Below are 15,809 nucleotides of genomic sequence, written 5' to 3' on the forward strand. Positions count from 1 at the left end.
TCTTGACAGGGGTGGTATGTATGTGGTCCAGGGTTTGAGCCATGTGTTAAGCGCCATCAGGTGCTCAATGACGTAAACAGACTCAAAATGTATTAGTTAATTTCTCATTGTCACGATAGGAGCTATTTTGCTTCCCAGACAGAATTTGTTTTGTTCTAAGATCAGAAAGGTGTCAAAGCACGAGTATAATTTATGACCTAACTAAAGCGTGTGAAATATTACGTAACAGGGGCTTTAATGTATTTGTTTTTCAGATGGGAGTTGTAGTTTAACTGCATACAAGGTCAAGTTTTTTGTGCCTCGATGGAAACTCAAAGTACCATGATTCTCTTGGCTACTGCAAAGGCACGCCTACGCTAAATAAAACCACCGACTGTAATCCTTCGTTACTAGAAGCGAATGCTGGTGTTATTTTTCTGACTACCACTCAACATTAGTATTTGCCCTGTTTTATAATCAGAGAATGGACAACTCTGGGAAAGAGAAGGAAGCGATTCAGCTGATGGCTGACGCCGACAAGAAAGTGAAAACGTCTGGCTCGTTCTTGGGAGGCATGTTTGGGTAAGAGCGCTTCAGCAACGACGTTGTCAATAAAGCTAACGTTCGTTAGCTAGTTTATCATCACTCCGCATGCTAACTCAGTCTCTGGGTATTAGCACAGAGCTGTTCACCATTAGAGATGAATCATTGGCACCATGCCATCGTATATAGCTAGCTCTACAATGCTGCAATATGTCGTTATGTGACATCCTCTAAGCATGCCATAGTAAACATTTGTCATTAAAATAACGAACTAGTTTCTAGCTACATCCTCATGCATGCTTCTGCAGACAGTCTATGTTTAACCAGCTATAGTAGCGTTAGCTAGCTACCATTGCGCCTTCTAATGAGCAAAATTAGCGAATCTAAGCCTTGAAATATGCAGGTAATGGCAATCTGTCATTTGGGCAGTGGCTCTGATGCTAAATATCTAACTAACCACCTTTTTGGATGATTTGTGCACGTACACTTAGTAAGTGACTTACTATTGTCTGCCACAAACCAGTTACATTATTCCCTTCAAGTGAATGTAAACAACCTAGAAGCAGGTCACGACTCTTGGGCCTGTGCCATGAAGGCTAAGTAACATCCCAAAGGCAGGCGATTACTCTCCATGCATACATTTGTATTATTCTTTTGCGTTTTTAAAATTGTTAATCACCCATCGGGCCATCTGATACAGCACACCAATTCGGTCTCGACTTCTTTAATCATTTCTATGAAGTGTAATCCTATATGCCACCTTTGTGTGTGCTGTATTTATGAATGAATGTGCCTGTAATTTATTCCAATAGTAGGGCCTAGGAGTAGGTGTGTCTGCCAGTTCCAAGGCCACTGCAATGCAGGTCAGTCCGGTTCCAGTCTCTGGTGTATCTAACCAGCCAGCCTTTTGATGATGTCTATTTGGCAGCCTTATCAAATTGTATTGATCACATACACATATTTAGCAGATGTTATTGTGGGTGTAGCGAAATGCTTGTCTTCCTGGCTCCAACAGTGCGGTAGTATCTAACCATCGTCACCTGTCTGTACCCTACCTAGGGTCCTGTCTTTTGCACAATCATGTGACATGCCTGGGTTTGAACCTTTATTTCACTTTTTCATCAAACTGTCTCCTTTGACATTGTCTTACATATGTGACATGATTGCCCAAAACACGGGGCCCTAATCATACCATATCAGTGAAGAGAAGAATTATGTTGCATTTGGTGTACACACACTAAGATTCACTGCATTCAGTTCCTGGCAGCCATCCAATAGTCTTCTTAATGAAATGAAATGGCTCTCAAAAGGGCCACTAAGGTGAAAGCAATGGAGAGGTCTAAATCTGACACTTCCAACTCTCCATCGTTAGAGCAAAGCCTACCTGGGTGTCTGGCTTTGGGCACAGCCTTTCTACTGTACTATACCGGGGAACAACCATTAACGTGCTGTATGAGGATCATATCAGATTGAGGTAGGCCTAAAGCCTTTCATTAAATGGCAGTCGACTTTCATACCGATTTTATAGACTATGGCGATATTGTCTATATGAATGCAGGTGCCACTGTATTGAAGCCATGGGATGCAGTTTATGAGTACTTATGAGTACTTTATGAGTACTTGCTTTATTACGAGTGATAGGTTCAGTACACATCATTGCATTCTGTATATGAAAGTAGACTGGCCCTCTGAAGTCTGGTAGGATGCATTACACTCTTTTTGTTTATAAAGCCCTGCTGCATAAACTTCCACCGTACCTTACTTCATTGTTAACTTACAAACGTACCCGATACTACATGAGTTATTATGGACAAGAGCAAGATTATTTTTATTTGTCAAACTGCAGCCAAGCATCGATCATGATATCACTAGAATAAGACCCTCGATATTTATTGGAAAGGATAATTAAGCTCATCGCTGTGCACATTCACCACCCTGTGAAGTTAATCATATTTTATATTCATCTGTCGCCTAATAAACTGTATGCTTTCCCGAGTCGTAGTGGGAGGACCACACAATATTTCATCGCGTGACTCCCAAGTTTGCTTCCCTGTGATGGTTATTATATACATTTTTCTACATAAAGGGGTTTCCACCAACATTTCTTGCATAATACATTATACCGACACAAAGATCCACCTTGTCTAGCGTATTTTGTTTTGTCGGAAAGTTTACATACAAATTTGCTGCTTCCATCAGGCCTGCCGCAAATTATTATAAAAAAAGATATATATATCTGACGTACTTCACGCGCATAAAAAGATTGGATTGAAACCTGGTTAGTGACTGATTGGACAGCTAGAGCATCATTAGTCAAGAGTTGGAGGAAATTCCCATGGGGTCAGGGAGAGAGAGACAGATCAATACCGGCACCACCATCCAACATGGCCGGCTGACTGATGTCTTCTCTCTCAGCATAAGGGGTTTGTTCAATAATGAAAGTGCTTGGTTGATGAAAACACTGCATTGTAGTCTTTTCCTATATGAGCAACTTCACCCGGATCTAAAACTGTATGATTACGTGGCATAGGGTTAACACTCAAACCTATGTATTTTGCTCTCTTCTCTCTCCAGCGGACCTCATAAAGTTGAAGAGGCTTGTGAAATGTACTGCAGAGCAGCCAACATGTTCAAGATGGCCAAGAACTGGAACGGTACACTTCTGTGTGCTCTATTTCACACTAAACATGGTTGACCTTGATTGAATGATTAGCCCATTAGTGGTTGTGACATTGTGTCAGAGTTGAGGTGTGTGTGCCTGTGCATCTCTGACGAGATGAAGGTAGTAATTCAAACTAAAGCGTTAAATGCTGTCAGTATGGGAAGTATTGACTATACAGTGCTGTGAAACAAGTATTTCCCTTTCTGATTTTGTAATTTTTTTCATATCTTGGACACGGAATGTTATCAGATCTTTAACCGAAATCTAATATTAGATAAACGGAATCTATCCATGGAACATTCTTCCAGGAGTCTTGACCATCATCCAGGTGCTTATTGACAAATTTGAGTCGACCTTTTGGATGACATGGGTCCTGTTGTGTCTGGCGCAAACCGAACACTGCATTCCACATTAAGAACCTCGTAGCAACGGTCAGGCATGGTGGAAGTGTGATGGTTTGGGGATGCTTTGCTGCCTCACGACCTGGACGACTTGCCATCATTGAAGGAACCATGAATTCTGCTCTGAAAACAGATAATCCGTCTGTGACCTGAAGCGCAGCTGGGTCATGCAACAAGAAAGTTATCCGAAACACACAAGCACGTCTACACCAGAACGGCTGAAAAGCAACATTTTTAAAGTTCTGGAATGGCCTAGTCAAAGTCTAGACCTAAACCCGATTTTAAGATGTTGTGGCAGGACATGAAACGAGCAGTTCACATGCAAAAACCCACAAACGTCGCTGAGTTAAAGTAGTTATGCATGGAAAGGGCCAAAATTCATCCACAGATTGTGAGACTGATCAGCTACAGGAAGCATTTGGTTGAAGTTGTTTCAGCTAAACGTGTCGCAATCAGTTGAGTGTCGGGGCAATTTATTTTTCACACGGGGGGCATTGGGTGTTGCATAACTTTAATTCAACAAATGAAATCACTCCGGTTCCATTTATCTAATATTCGATTTTGGTTGAAGATCTGATAAAATTCGGTGTCAGAAATATGCAAAAATAGAGCGAATCGGCACTAGGTTGACGTGTTTAAATAACAGTAGCCTACCCACATGAGACTGGCAGTGTGTGCTGCCCACTCCTCTGTGTGGATGGAGTCACTGTGTTTTGAAGTCCTTTTAGCTGTGTGATTCCATCTATAATCCTGTAATTGCACAGCACTATTCTTGGGAGGACCTTGAGGAACAAGGTGCAATGAATTTGCTTTATGTTGAGGTTAAATGTGTTTGTGTGTCTCCAGCTGCTGGTAATGCCTTCTGCCAGGCGGCCCGGATCCACATGCAGCTCCAGAACAAACACGACTCGGCCACCAGCTTCATCGATGCAGGAAACGCTTTCAAAAAGGCAGACCCCAGCGGTGAGATACTGCACACCAAAAAGCCAAACTGGGCCTTTAGGCTACAGTAGTTGACCTCAAACAGCCTGCTTTAACCTTAGTTTACTACATTTCAGTCCCTTGTGAAAGGAGCAAAAACTGCTGCACATTTTCCAGGGCTAATCGAAGTCTGTGGTATGTGTCAGTCAGATCCACAGTTGTGGCTCTAGAAAGGTAACTTGAGCAGAAGGGGCTCTACGGAGAAGCTAGTCTACTGGGAAGAGTGATGATGAATTAGAATTCCCAGTCATTTCTTAGTGTTACACACGATAAGTCCAAGTCTTTCTGGTGCTGTGTCAGAAATCAGGCCCCACTGTATAGGTTGTCTGTTTGCATCTGACATGTGGGCCAACCATCTGCTCCGGGGTCAGAGGTGAGAGAGCCATGCTGTATTGCTGACCATGAACTGGGTGGTTCAAGCCCTGAATACTGATTGGCTGACAGCCGTGGTATATCAGACCGTATACCATGGGTATGACAAAACATTACATTTTTACTGCTCTAATTATGTTGGTAACCAGTTTATAATAGCTATAAGGCACCTCAGGGATTTGTGGTAAATGGCCAATATACCACGGCTAAGGGCTGTGTCCATACACTCCTCAATACATTGTGTCTAAGAACAGCCCTTAGCTGTAGTATATTGGCCATATACCACATGCCCTCGTGCCTTATTGCTTTACTATATTAAACTGTGACTATATTGCAAAAAGAAATGCCCTTGAGTACCGTTCAATAAATATTTACTGAGTAGAATTGAGTAGCTCCAGTGGGCTCTCCTCTTGACCTTTTGGTATGATTAAAACTGTAGAAAGTTGGGTCTGGAGTACCATCCCTGGGATGGTTATTATTGAGGTTAGCCTGCCATGTTGTCGAGAGTGGATTTAATAATAAACCCACACCGGTGGTGATGGAATTATAACCTACTGTAGATGAAATGCCCAGCCAGCCACAAGGAAAAATAAGATTTAATGTGATGCAACCTTGATCCACGAGACCTTGATCCACGAGAGAATCGTAACGCAAGAGCATGCATTGTTTCTTTCACTACTTTCCAATTTTCAGAAATCTCCTTTTGGATTGTTTACCTATTGACGTATGTATGCATCTAACCTACCCTAATACTGTCTGTCACTCTTAACTCTCCCCTCTTCCTTTAATGCTGCCAATAGAGGCTATCAAGTGCTTAAACGCAGCTGTTGATATATACACAGACATGGTAAGACAGACGCTCACAGACGAGGACATGCATGGCCAGAACCATATAATACATTGTCATGGTTCGTCATCACCAGTGTTCATGAATGACCGATTATTTTCCTTGTCAGAATTCCTTTTGGCTGTGGTTGTAAAACTGTTCTGATGATGCAGGTTGTACTATTTCATTCCAATGCTCTTCTCTCAATGGCACCCTCCCTATAGTATAGTCCAGCCCCCTTGACGATGCTCCTCTCTGTTTCAAAAGAGAGTGCCTTATTGCGTGGAGTAGCTTACGAAGGCCATTTCGACTGCAATGTTTGTATTGTGATGCAAGGCTAGATTTTAAAGTACTTGGTTTCTCTGCAAAGCCCGTTCTTAGTAATGATTTCTCTCCTCTCTCTAAAGCCACTTAGTAACGATCAGGGTCCAGAGCATTTCCTGGTCTGGTCACATAGTAAGGTAAAACTCCCGGCCCCAGTATTGATTCCTGTCCTGTGTTTGGCTCGTCCAGGGAAGGTTCACCATCGCAGCCAAACACCACATCACCATCGCAGAGATCTACGAGTCAGAACTGGTGGATATAGAGAAGGTGCGTTTTGAATATATTTGTGCGTGTCGTCATATATGGTTATTGGACTAGGAAAGGTGTCTGAAGACTTGGAAAAGTTTACCAAATTCTCGCCGTCTCATTTCCTTATTGGTTTACATTACAAAGAAAATCCATTATTTTGCCTTTTCTGGACCTCTACTCAGTGTTTTGGTTCCCATTTCCCCCTGGTCCTGCTCTAGGCCATCGCCCACTATGAGCAGGCAGCAGACTACTACAAAGGAGAGGAGTCCAACAGTTCTGCAAACAAGTGTCTACTGAAGGTGGGGGCCTACGCCGCTCAGTTGGAACAGTACGCAAAGGCCATCGAGATCTACGAACAGGTGTGTGTGTGTGTCACCTCGGCATGCTTGTGGGTGCATGTGTCTGAACAGAAACTGATTTGTATATCAATGGTTTCCCAATGAAATTGATGAACCCAGTGAATTGTATGTGTGTTACCAGGTTGGATCCAGCACCATGGATAACCCCCTGCTGAAATACAGCGCCAAAGAGTACTTCTTCAAAGCCTCTCTGTGTCACTTCATCGTGGATGAACTTAACGCCAAAGTCAGTCGGCAGCGTCATGTCACCTAGACCATAAGGGGTTCAGTGCCCTTCTGATTTGTAAATGAAGCAGTCCTCTGACTTAGTGCTTTGTATGAAGGAAAACTGCATTTAATTTTTTCTTTTTCTGCAGCTTGCTGTCGAGAAGTACGAAGAGATGTTCCCAGCCTTCTCTGACTCAAGAGAGTGCAAGCTGTTGAAGGTATATCACTGACCCCATCTAAAGCCTTCAATTTGTTAATTGTATCCCTTTATGGTGTTGATCATGGTAATATATTAAAGTTATATTGTGCAAAGTTCACTAGATCTCAAAGCGCTTACATGGGATGTGGTTATGTCATCCACTACTACTGTGTAGCACCTGCACGACAGCCATTTTGCAGAAGCAATCTGACAAGCTACTGTAAATCACTGTTTTACAGAAACTCCTGGATGCTCATGAGGAACAGAACTGTGAAGCTTTCACAGAAGCAGTAAGTCTGGAAAAAATGGAGGTCTGATGTCGTTGCCTATCATTGGATTGGTGAAAGCCCTTGACTCCAGTACATGGCATTCACAAATGCAGTCATGCCAGATCAGTAAATTATTTAAGGAAAGAAAGCATGGATTCCTTTTAGTATTTGAACAGGTGCTTAGATTTAATCTAATTCCCTTTCGACTTCCCTCAGATTAAAGAGTTTGACTCCATCTCTCGTCTGGACCAATGGCAGACCACCATGCTGCTGCGCATCAAGAAGACCATCCAAGGGGACGAGGGAGACCTGAAGTGAGACCACGACAGGGGGAACACATGGCATGCCACCCCTCTCCACGACTTCACCCCTCATCCCATATTGTTTTTGTGCAATGACTCAGTCCAGGTTCTTACATACAGAATGTCCAGTTAGTTAAATCCGCTGCAATGTCTAGTCCCGGGGTCTGACTTTTGGGGAGGGATTTGAGGTTTTGGTCAGCTAAAAAAAATTGTTTAATTTAGCAAATCTGTTCCCAAGTATTCCCACAAATTTAAAAAAGGGATATGCGATCGTGTATCAATGCAATGAAGGTGTGAAATTATTTTATTTTAAAATACAATCTCTTTTTGGGCTTCGTTGTGGTAAATTTGCAGTGTACAAATGATTAGAATTATGTTCTGGCCCCGAAACCATCCGCTCATACAAAAATGATCCTGCGTCTGAATCTAGCTGCCTACCCCCGGTGTAGGTCTTTATAAAGACTTCTGTATACTCTGAATTCTATTATATCAGTGCTCTCTTATTATCACCAAACTCTAGTTAGGATGTGGGTCCAGTCGCACCTCTTTCTGGAGGATAGATCTGTTGCGTTTCCTGTTTAGTGGTGAGTGAACTTCTGAGAAGGGCAGAGAGGCATTCTAATTCCAAGGCATTGACCACTGATGTTAGTATTGACCACACAAACACTGCATGATTTGTACAGTTGTAATTCATGATTCTATTAGGTTCAACAGGTGTGACTATTCATCTAGGAATTAGTATTTGAAATTTATATTGTTTGCTTGGCTTCCAGCTGAAAAGTCTTACAAGGGAAATGTCCATTACTTATATCATAAATGGTTCTTGTAAACAAAGGTAATCCAGCCTGAGATGACACAATGAATTGTTTCGTATTTAAAATTTAAAAAATATTCTTGAAATGGACAATTGATAGAAATACAATCAAGGCATGGCCAGAAAGTATATTTTGCTTAGTTGTTTTTTTTCTTCTTCTCCATATTTCTTATTCTGAGGTTATCTACACAATCTGCCCATGTGAGGCGACTTCCTAAATCTGCTTGTAAATGATTATTTTTTTAAACGCAGAGCTAAGAAAATCCCTTACCCTCTTGTAAGAGCAGTTTCACTTCTAAACTCCAGCTTTGTTCTTTCATTATCACTCATGTTGATGTACTATGTGTCGTGAAATTGTACCCATGTTGGTGTTTGCTAGTGCATCCTCTAGCTGGCAACTAGCAGAGCTGCAGTTCTTTGTGTGTATAGGTAATAGTGTTGCGCAACATTTCCTAGTAGTGATGAGCTGCGGCAAGGTTTTTACTGAGTGCCCCACAACGAAGGGGGCAGTCAGCCTGCGTATCAAACTTCTTTCAGATGGAATGGTGCTCTTTTCTTTTTATTTGGTCTGTGTCTCAAAATTAACTAAATAAAATAATTTATTCTGTGGGTCTCTACTGATATTGCTGTTTTGTCGATAACTTAGTCCACGCAATTTGAAAATTATATGTGCATGTATATTTTAATTTGTATTAGTGATCATGTTAGGCGTAAATGTCAAAACATGTTGCACAAAATAAACCATGAATTAAGCATACTTAGGCAGAGATTCTGATTGCGGGTTATAGACCTTGCAGCTTTTTTCCCGATCAAGGCTATTTCCGAGTAAGCCAACATATGCCGCGTCGACCGTGAATGGGGTCTCAGCGGAATCATTGCCTTGAATGATACATTTATACCCAAACAAGATTGCAACCGTACCATGTATTGTTTATAGCTTAGTTTTAGGTCGAACTCACCTTTCTGGTCAAAATTGTTATACATTGCTGAGGTGTACTCACTTGATGCAAGCTCAAATAAAGCTTTTTCCCCTATTCAACAAAAGTGGGGCTTAAAAATGAAAAATGTTTTTTCTAAATATAGGAACAATCAAATAAACAACTTACCAAGCTAACATATGTAATTGTTTTAGCTATTAGATTTAGACTCGCTAGACCCCTCAGACTCAACTCTGGACCCCAAAAGCCAGTTCCACTGTTGTCTTTCATCATTCCCCCTCTAATCGGGGACTGATTTAGACCAGGTGTATGCAATTCATTATCAGGTAGAACAGAAAAACAGCAGGCTTCCGAAATGTGGACCGGAGGCTCAGTACGGAGGATGTGACGCAAATGCGGCGCTTTCGGAGAGCAAATCGAACTCCATACCGCATCGCCGTGTGCCTCCCAAATTATGTAACAATGTGGTCTCCTTATAACTCCTTAAGGTCTCCTTATAGCTCTGTATAGATCCGCATCGACATGAATAGTTGATGGTAGGTGGGGGGCCGGAGGTCCTGTATAAACACAAACCCACTTCCTTGACTACAGCTCTGCTCCGTGAAGAAGTGTGAATATTCTGACCTCTGCGGAGGCCGCGTCGCAGTAAACGCTGTACGTCCACTGCAGACATCAGATTGACCAATCAGAGCCTTTAAGAGTTGAATACCCTTGCACTCGACCAGGGTTGTCAAACTCATTCCATGGGCCTAGTGTCAGCAGGTTTTTGTTTTTTCCCTTTCAATTAAGGTGTTCCTTACTAATTAGGGCCCTCAATTCATCAATCAAGTACAAGGGAGGAGCAAAACCCACAGCCACTCGGCCCTCTGTGGAATGAGTTTGACACCTGTGCACTAGACTGTCCCCTTTCATATTCAAATCGATTATTTGTCTGGATAGGCCAGAAAGTGTGACACGTTACTCCCTATGCAAATGTGCGGTCTGAAACCTGACACTTCCAGGTCCGTTCTGCTGAGAGTCGTAGCGGAGTGCAGACAGATAAAGCTTTCGAGGCACTGAACCCTACGACGTTCACATATGGCTCTGTACACCAAAATATCAGTTGGAACCTGTTCAGAACTGCTCAATATTTGAGAGGTTAAAATCTGCAATACCTAGAACCCACAATCCGATCCTAAGTTTCAAAGAGGCAACCCCATAACGTTTCGTTTACAGAGTAGAGGACAGACATAAAATATGAATTCAGACCCAATAAATAGACAATAAATAGCCACTTTCATATGTATATGGACAGTGAAGCTACACATTTTAATTTGGCTCTATACTCCAGCATTTTTGGATGAGAGCAAATGTCTCATATGGGGCAACAGTACAGAATGTCACTTTTTATTTGAGGGTATTTTAATACTCTGTGTTAAGTTTTGCCTGATAGGAACTGAATGGTGAATGGAGTAATTGTATTTCTGAGTAGATAAGACGTTTCAGAACACTTCAAAATGAATCCGGATAATGCCATGATTAAGAAAAATCATGAATGAATAATGACTAGTGAGAAGGTTACAGAACATGCTAACCTGACCATTAACATGGGAGTTCAGCATTTTTTTTGGGGGGGTGGGGGGTGATCTTTGTGCCTCTAACTTTCTCACTCATCATTAGTCACGATTAATTTATGAATGATCCATAATCATGGTAGCATCCACATTCATGTAGAAATGTTCAAAAACATCCTTATTTACAATAAAAGTCACTCCAAAATGACAATACATGATTCACCATACAGTTCATTGGTCAAAACATAACCCAAAACAAACTGCAAATGCATCCAATGAGTTTGTAGTCACAAACTTAACATAGTCATTGCGTGCTACAAATATGGAACCAAATACTACACTTTTGACAACTTTAATACACTATAAGTGAATGTGTCCAAATACTTATGACTTCTTCAAATGGGAGGGACTCGAGTCAGTGGTGCCAGGGAAACAGCCTCTCCCTCAAAGTCAGCAAAACCAAGCAGCTGATTATGGACTACAGGAAACAAGGAGAGGAGCACGCCACTATTGTCATCGGCCGGGCTGCAGTGGAGAAGGGTAAAACGCTTCAAGTTCCTCAGCGTGCACATTACAGAGAACCGGACATGATGCAATCACACCTCCGCCGTGGTTTTAGCAGCAGTGTCTCTCAAACCTCAGGCGCCTGAAGACATTCAGCACGGGCCCTAGGATCCTAAAGAAGTTGAACAATCGAGAGCCTCTTGTACGGCTGCATCGCCGCCTGGTACGGCAAACGCACCGCCCTCAACTGGAAGGCCCTACAGAGGTTGGTGCGGACGACCTAATGAATAACTGAGGGCGAGCTCCTTGCCCTCCAGTACATCTGCACCAGCCCGTGTCTTAGGAAGGCCCCAAAGATCTTTAAGGACTCCAGTCACCCGAGTCATGGACTGTTCACTGTTACCATCTGGCAAGTAGTATCCGAGTATTGGGTCTCAGACGAACAGGCTCAGAGACAGCTTCTACCACCAGGCCATCAGACTGCTAAAAATCCAAACCTAGCGGACCCCCTGCACAGATCTGCACCGTAGAGACTATTTGCATTAGGCACCTTAGAAATGATTTGCACTACACACATATTCAACCCTTCCACACAAACACCCATAAACACACAAACACCCATAAACACACAAACACCTATAAACACACACACAAGCACTGAGCTCACACACTCAATTCTGCTGTTCTAGTACTATTGATTCCACAACCCACTTTATATTTGTAAATAGTGTAAATACAGTCCATTATTACTACTCATATTGCCTCTTCTACTACTTGTAATTTTCTACTTAACTCTTCACTGTTATTGTTGATTGATGTACTGCATTGAGGGAGCTAGGGCAAACATTTCACTGCACCTTGTATACCAGCTGTAAACTGTGTACGTGACGAATACATTTGATTTGATTTCGATACAGTGCTTTCAATTTGTACACGGAAAAAAGGTAGTGTCCTGTTGTCGCCTCGCATGAAACATTTGACCTCAAAATCCAAAATGCTGGAGTATAGAGCCAAATTAAAGTAATTATCTTCAGTGCCCAAATGCATACGGAAGGGAGTGTACATTGAAATACATGCCAACCTACACCACAGTATCTTCAGTGGACACCTCCAGGTCTTCCACAGTACCAATGTCCGCTGGTAGACTGTGTTGTTCTTCATTAGAGACAGCAGCGCTCGGTGTCTCAGTCTCCAGTTCTGATGTCTGCACTGTAACACACTCCTCAGAGATAGGGGCACACTCTGAAACGGCCTCCTCGGGATCCGCAATGGCCGTCGTATCTGAACACGGCCCAGCTTCCAAATCTGGAGCCAAGATGGTCTGCGACACCGCAGTTTCCAGAACACATGAAGTTGAAAGACTGGTCTCTGAAACTGGGGCAAATATGGCCCCTGAAACAGTGACTGGGACAGAGACAGACACAGTCTGGACAGGGAGGACGCCAGAGGAGGACGAGGACACAGAGATGGAGGACATAGAGACAGGGATGGTAAAGGGGACAGAGACAGTGGATCCATCCAGAGAGATGACACTGGCCCCGGTGCAATCTGTGGTGACGATGGGTAGCTGGGTCCCAGCCGGCATCTCTGTCTGGATGACCGTGAACCCACCCAGGGTGGTGTGGCTAACCAGGGCGATGGTCCCTGGGTCGCCCCAGCTGGCTGAGAGGGTGATGGGCTCACCAGGAACCAATATGGTCCCCTCCTGGAGCCTACCTCCAGCTCCACTATCCCCTTCCACCTCCCGAACCACAGTCTCTACTTTAACCTTTCTACCAAGGCTTCTGGGTTTCTTAGTCTTTTTCTCCATGTTGTCCTTGAGGACCACCAGGTAGTTCTTCCATGGAGTGTTTTGGTCGTGAGTCTGTGGAATAAAGTGCACATCTTCAAATAACAGGCGTTTTGCAGCACATATCAATGTCTCCAACATGACGTATCGCACGTATTGAAACAAGTGTTGTTGCAGTGGTGTAGTAACGTACCATGGTGTGTCTGCGTACGGTGGACTTGTCCGTGAAGGTACGGTTGCAGAGGCCACACATGTAGGGCTTCTCCCCTGTATGAATCCTCTGGTGCCTCTGGAGGGCATTCAGCTGGGTGAACTGCTTATCACAATCTGTACAGTGGTACGGACGCTCACCTGAGACAGTTACACACACAGGTCAGACAGGGGTTAAAGGGCAAGGGTCAGCAGAGGAAGACATTTTCAAGGGGTAATAATTCACTATAAAATGCAAGATACCGAACTATTAGACGGTAGTAGCAATGTGTCTTGTGATGACTAACCGTAACATTCGATGCAGTCAGCATGAAAATAAAATGGCTACATTAGGTGTAATAATGCAGTGGTTACCTGTGTGTATCTTCATATGCTGGTGGAGGGAGTTTCTCTGGGCGAAGGCCCGACCACATTGTTCACACTTGTAAGGCCTGGAGCCTGTGTGGATTCTGGAGTGGTGTTTCAGGTATTCTTTAGAGGCAAAGCTTTTCCCACAGCTCTCACACATAAAAGGCTTCTCTCCTGGTAGGCCAAACAAAACAGATTGGTTTAGACTGGTTTGTGTAGATCGAAGAAACAGTGTAAAAAAATCCTGATTGAATCAGGAAAAGCCAAACTTAGCAGCTTTAAAAAATGTACAGTGCATCTGTGTAAGAAGTGAAAGTCTTACCCGTGTGGGCCCTTTTGTGATAGGACAACATGTGGTTCTGGGTGAACCTCGCATCACACTGGTCACAGGCGAAAGGCTTCTCTCCTGTGTGAGTCCTGCGGTGTGTCTTGAGGGCTGAGCTCTGGGAGAACTTGGCTTCACAGTCAGTGCAAGAGTAGGGCTTGTCTCCTGTGTGCGTTCTCTCGTGTAGCGTCAACGCTGTCTTAGAGCTCAGCGCCTTGTTACACACAAGACAGGTGTGTCGCTCGCCGCCTCCCTCGTGCACCTAGACGTGGAAAAGAGTCAATATTTATCGTCTCAATTAATGATTAGTCTTGCAGCAAATTGAAAAGGATATACCATTTTCACATTTTGCCCTTTGACCAGACCCACATGGGTTTAGCCACCGACGGCTCTGGTCAAAAGTTGTGCCCTACGTGGGGAACAGGGTGTCAATCGAGAGAATCCTACATAAAAGTGTTACAAAAGCAGTCCCAAGTCCTCTGACTCGGACCCATCCCAACCTGTCGTCGGTGGCGTGTCACGTCCTTCTTGCGTTTGAAGGTCTTGGTGCAGACGTCACAGGGGAACAGCCTTTCGTCACTGTGGACGTGTCTCTGGTGGATCTTCAGGTTGCAGCGGTTGGCGAAGGTCTGCTGGCAGGTGTCACAACGGTACGTCACCTCTCCCTGCACACTGTGGCTCGTCCTGGTGGTCATGGTAACAATGTAGTTATTAGAGACGTGATCAGGACAACAATGACAATAGTTGAGAGCTCAGGTTTCCTAACCCCTTTACAAGTGCTCAAAGCACTTTACATTGTACAGTACAGTGTAGGTCTACATTTGTCTTCTCTCATTTTCAAACCCACCCATTCATGATCCAACGAATGTCTAACTAATGTGTAATATCCAACTCCACCTACTTGATGTGCTTCAGGTAGCTCTTCTCATAGTGGAAGGTCCGCTGACATTTGTCACACTTGTATTGAGTGTCAATACGTCTGGATGATCTGTTGGTGGCACGCTCCTCTCCCTCCTCCTCACCCTCCTCTTCCTTGCTGGGCAAGAAGAGGGAGTCATCTGGACAATCCTCTGGTATATCTCCCTCTTCCACCTCATCTTCATCATCAACGTCTGTCGACTCCAGTCCCGCCCCCCCTTTTTCAGGCAGCGGCTCTGGAAGGGCCTCTTCTGCCTCCTGTGTAATAACAATAATCGTCAAGATCAATTGGACAGCACTTTTGTCTAGATGTTTTAAATGCTTTACTACACGCCTCATCCGCCAAATCAAAGCATCAAAACATTGCACCTACCCGTGTGTTGTAAGTGTTCTCCTCCTGACTGGTTGTCTGAGTGTTGTTGTCAGGCAGATCTTCCATCTGCGCCATGGTCTGGTCCTTCATCTTCCTCACGTACTTCTTCTTAGGAATGTCAATGAAGACTCTGCGCCCTGCCAGCCTGTTACTCCTCCTCCCAGAGACCTCAGTGTCTTTATTCACCTCTGACCTCTCCTCCTCAGCTGTGACCGCGACCTTTGCCCTTTTCTCCCCTCTCTCTGGTTTGGTTGGAGGGGTCAGCCTCTTGGTGGAGGCTATTTTGGGAACTTTGTTGACTCCGACCCCCAGCGCCCCTTCCTCCTCTCCTACATCATACAAATCAGCTTCCATGTCTTGTGAC

The 15,809-nt window shown here is 43.8% G+C and overlaps 2 protein-coding genes across 3 annotated transcripts in view; one reads left to right on the plus strand and one right to left on the minus strand.

The window, feature by feature from the left end:
* The first annotated feature begins 339 nt into the window (after nt 1–339).
* On the plus strand, nt 340–9,108 carry LOC112250576 (beta-soluble NSF attachment protein). 2 transcript variants are annotated; one of them, XM_024420847.2, is made up of 10 exons: nt 340–561; nt 3,097–3,176; nt 4,432–4,548; nt 5,739–5,785; nt 6,278–6,355; nt 6,556–6,696; nt 6,818–6,922; nt 7,053–7,121; nt 7,342–7,392; nt 7,588–9,108. In XM_024420847.2, exons 1-10 carry the CDS (start codon nt 464–466, stop codon nt 7,687–7,689), a joined length of 888 nt encoding a protein of 295 aa, XP_024276615.1. In that variant the 5' UTR covers nt 340–463; the 3' UTR covers nt 7,690–9,108. The 2 variants fall into 2 exon arrangements, with proteins under 2 accessions (XP_024276615.1, XP_042177795.1); XM_042321861.1 differs by lacking the exon at nt 5,739–5,785 and having other exon boundaries at nt 541–561.
* Nucleotides 9,109–10,706: 1,598 nt separating this feature from the next.
* Nucleotides 10,707–15,809, minus strand: part of gzf1 (GDNF-inducible zinc finger protein 1) — a 6,312-nt gene continuing 1,209 nt past the window's right edge. Inside the window, exons 2-8 of the mRNA XM_024420850.2 lie at nt 15,446–15,809; nt 15,056–15,330; nt 14,655–14,838; nt 14,152–14,416; nt 13,836–14,003; nt 13,465–13,622; nt 10,707–13,346 (exon numbers count right to left, since the gene is read on the minus strand). The exon at nt 15,446–15,809 is cut by the window's right edge and continues 445 nt beyond it. Of these exons, the coding sequence (XP_024276618.1) occupies nt 12,564–13,346; nt 13,465–13,622; nt 13,836–14,003; nt 14,152–14,416; nt 14,655–14,838; nt 15,056–15,330; nt 15,446–15,809 (2,197 nt within the window). The 3' untranslated portion in view covers nt 10,707–12,563. The remainder of the gene's footprint in view (nt 13,347–13,464; nt 13,623–13,835; nt 14,004–14,151; nt 14,417–14,654; nt 14,839–15,055; nt 15,331–15,445) is intronic.

The sequence above is a fragment of the Oncorhynchus tshawytscha genome, linkage group LG05 (assembly GCF_018296145.1).
Source record: "Oncorhynchus tshawytscha isolate Ot180627B linkage group LG05, Otsh_v2.0, whole genome shotgun sequence".
Taxonomy (NCBI): Eukaryota; Metazoa; Chordata; class Actinopteri; order Salmoniformes; family Salmonidae; genus Oncorhynchus; species Oncorhynchus tshawytscha.

Coding starts and splice junctions, on each gene's coding strand:
- LOC112250576 (XM_024420847.2), top strand. CDS start 464: ATGGACAACTCTGGGAAAGAGAAGGAAGCGATTCAGCTGATGGCTGAC. Junction 5,786..6,277: donor TTGATATATACACAGACATG/GTAAGACAGACG, acceptor TGGCTCGTCCAG/GGAAGGTTCACCATCGCAGC. Junction 7,122..7,341: donor GAGAGTGCAAGCTGTTGAAG/GTATATCACTGA, acceptor ACTGTTTTACAG/AAACTCCTGGATGCTCATGA.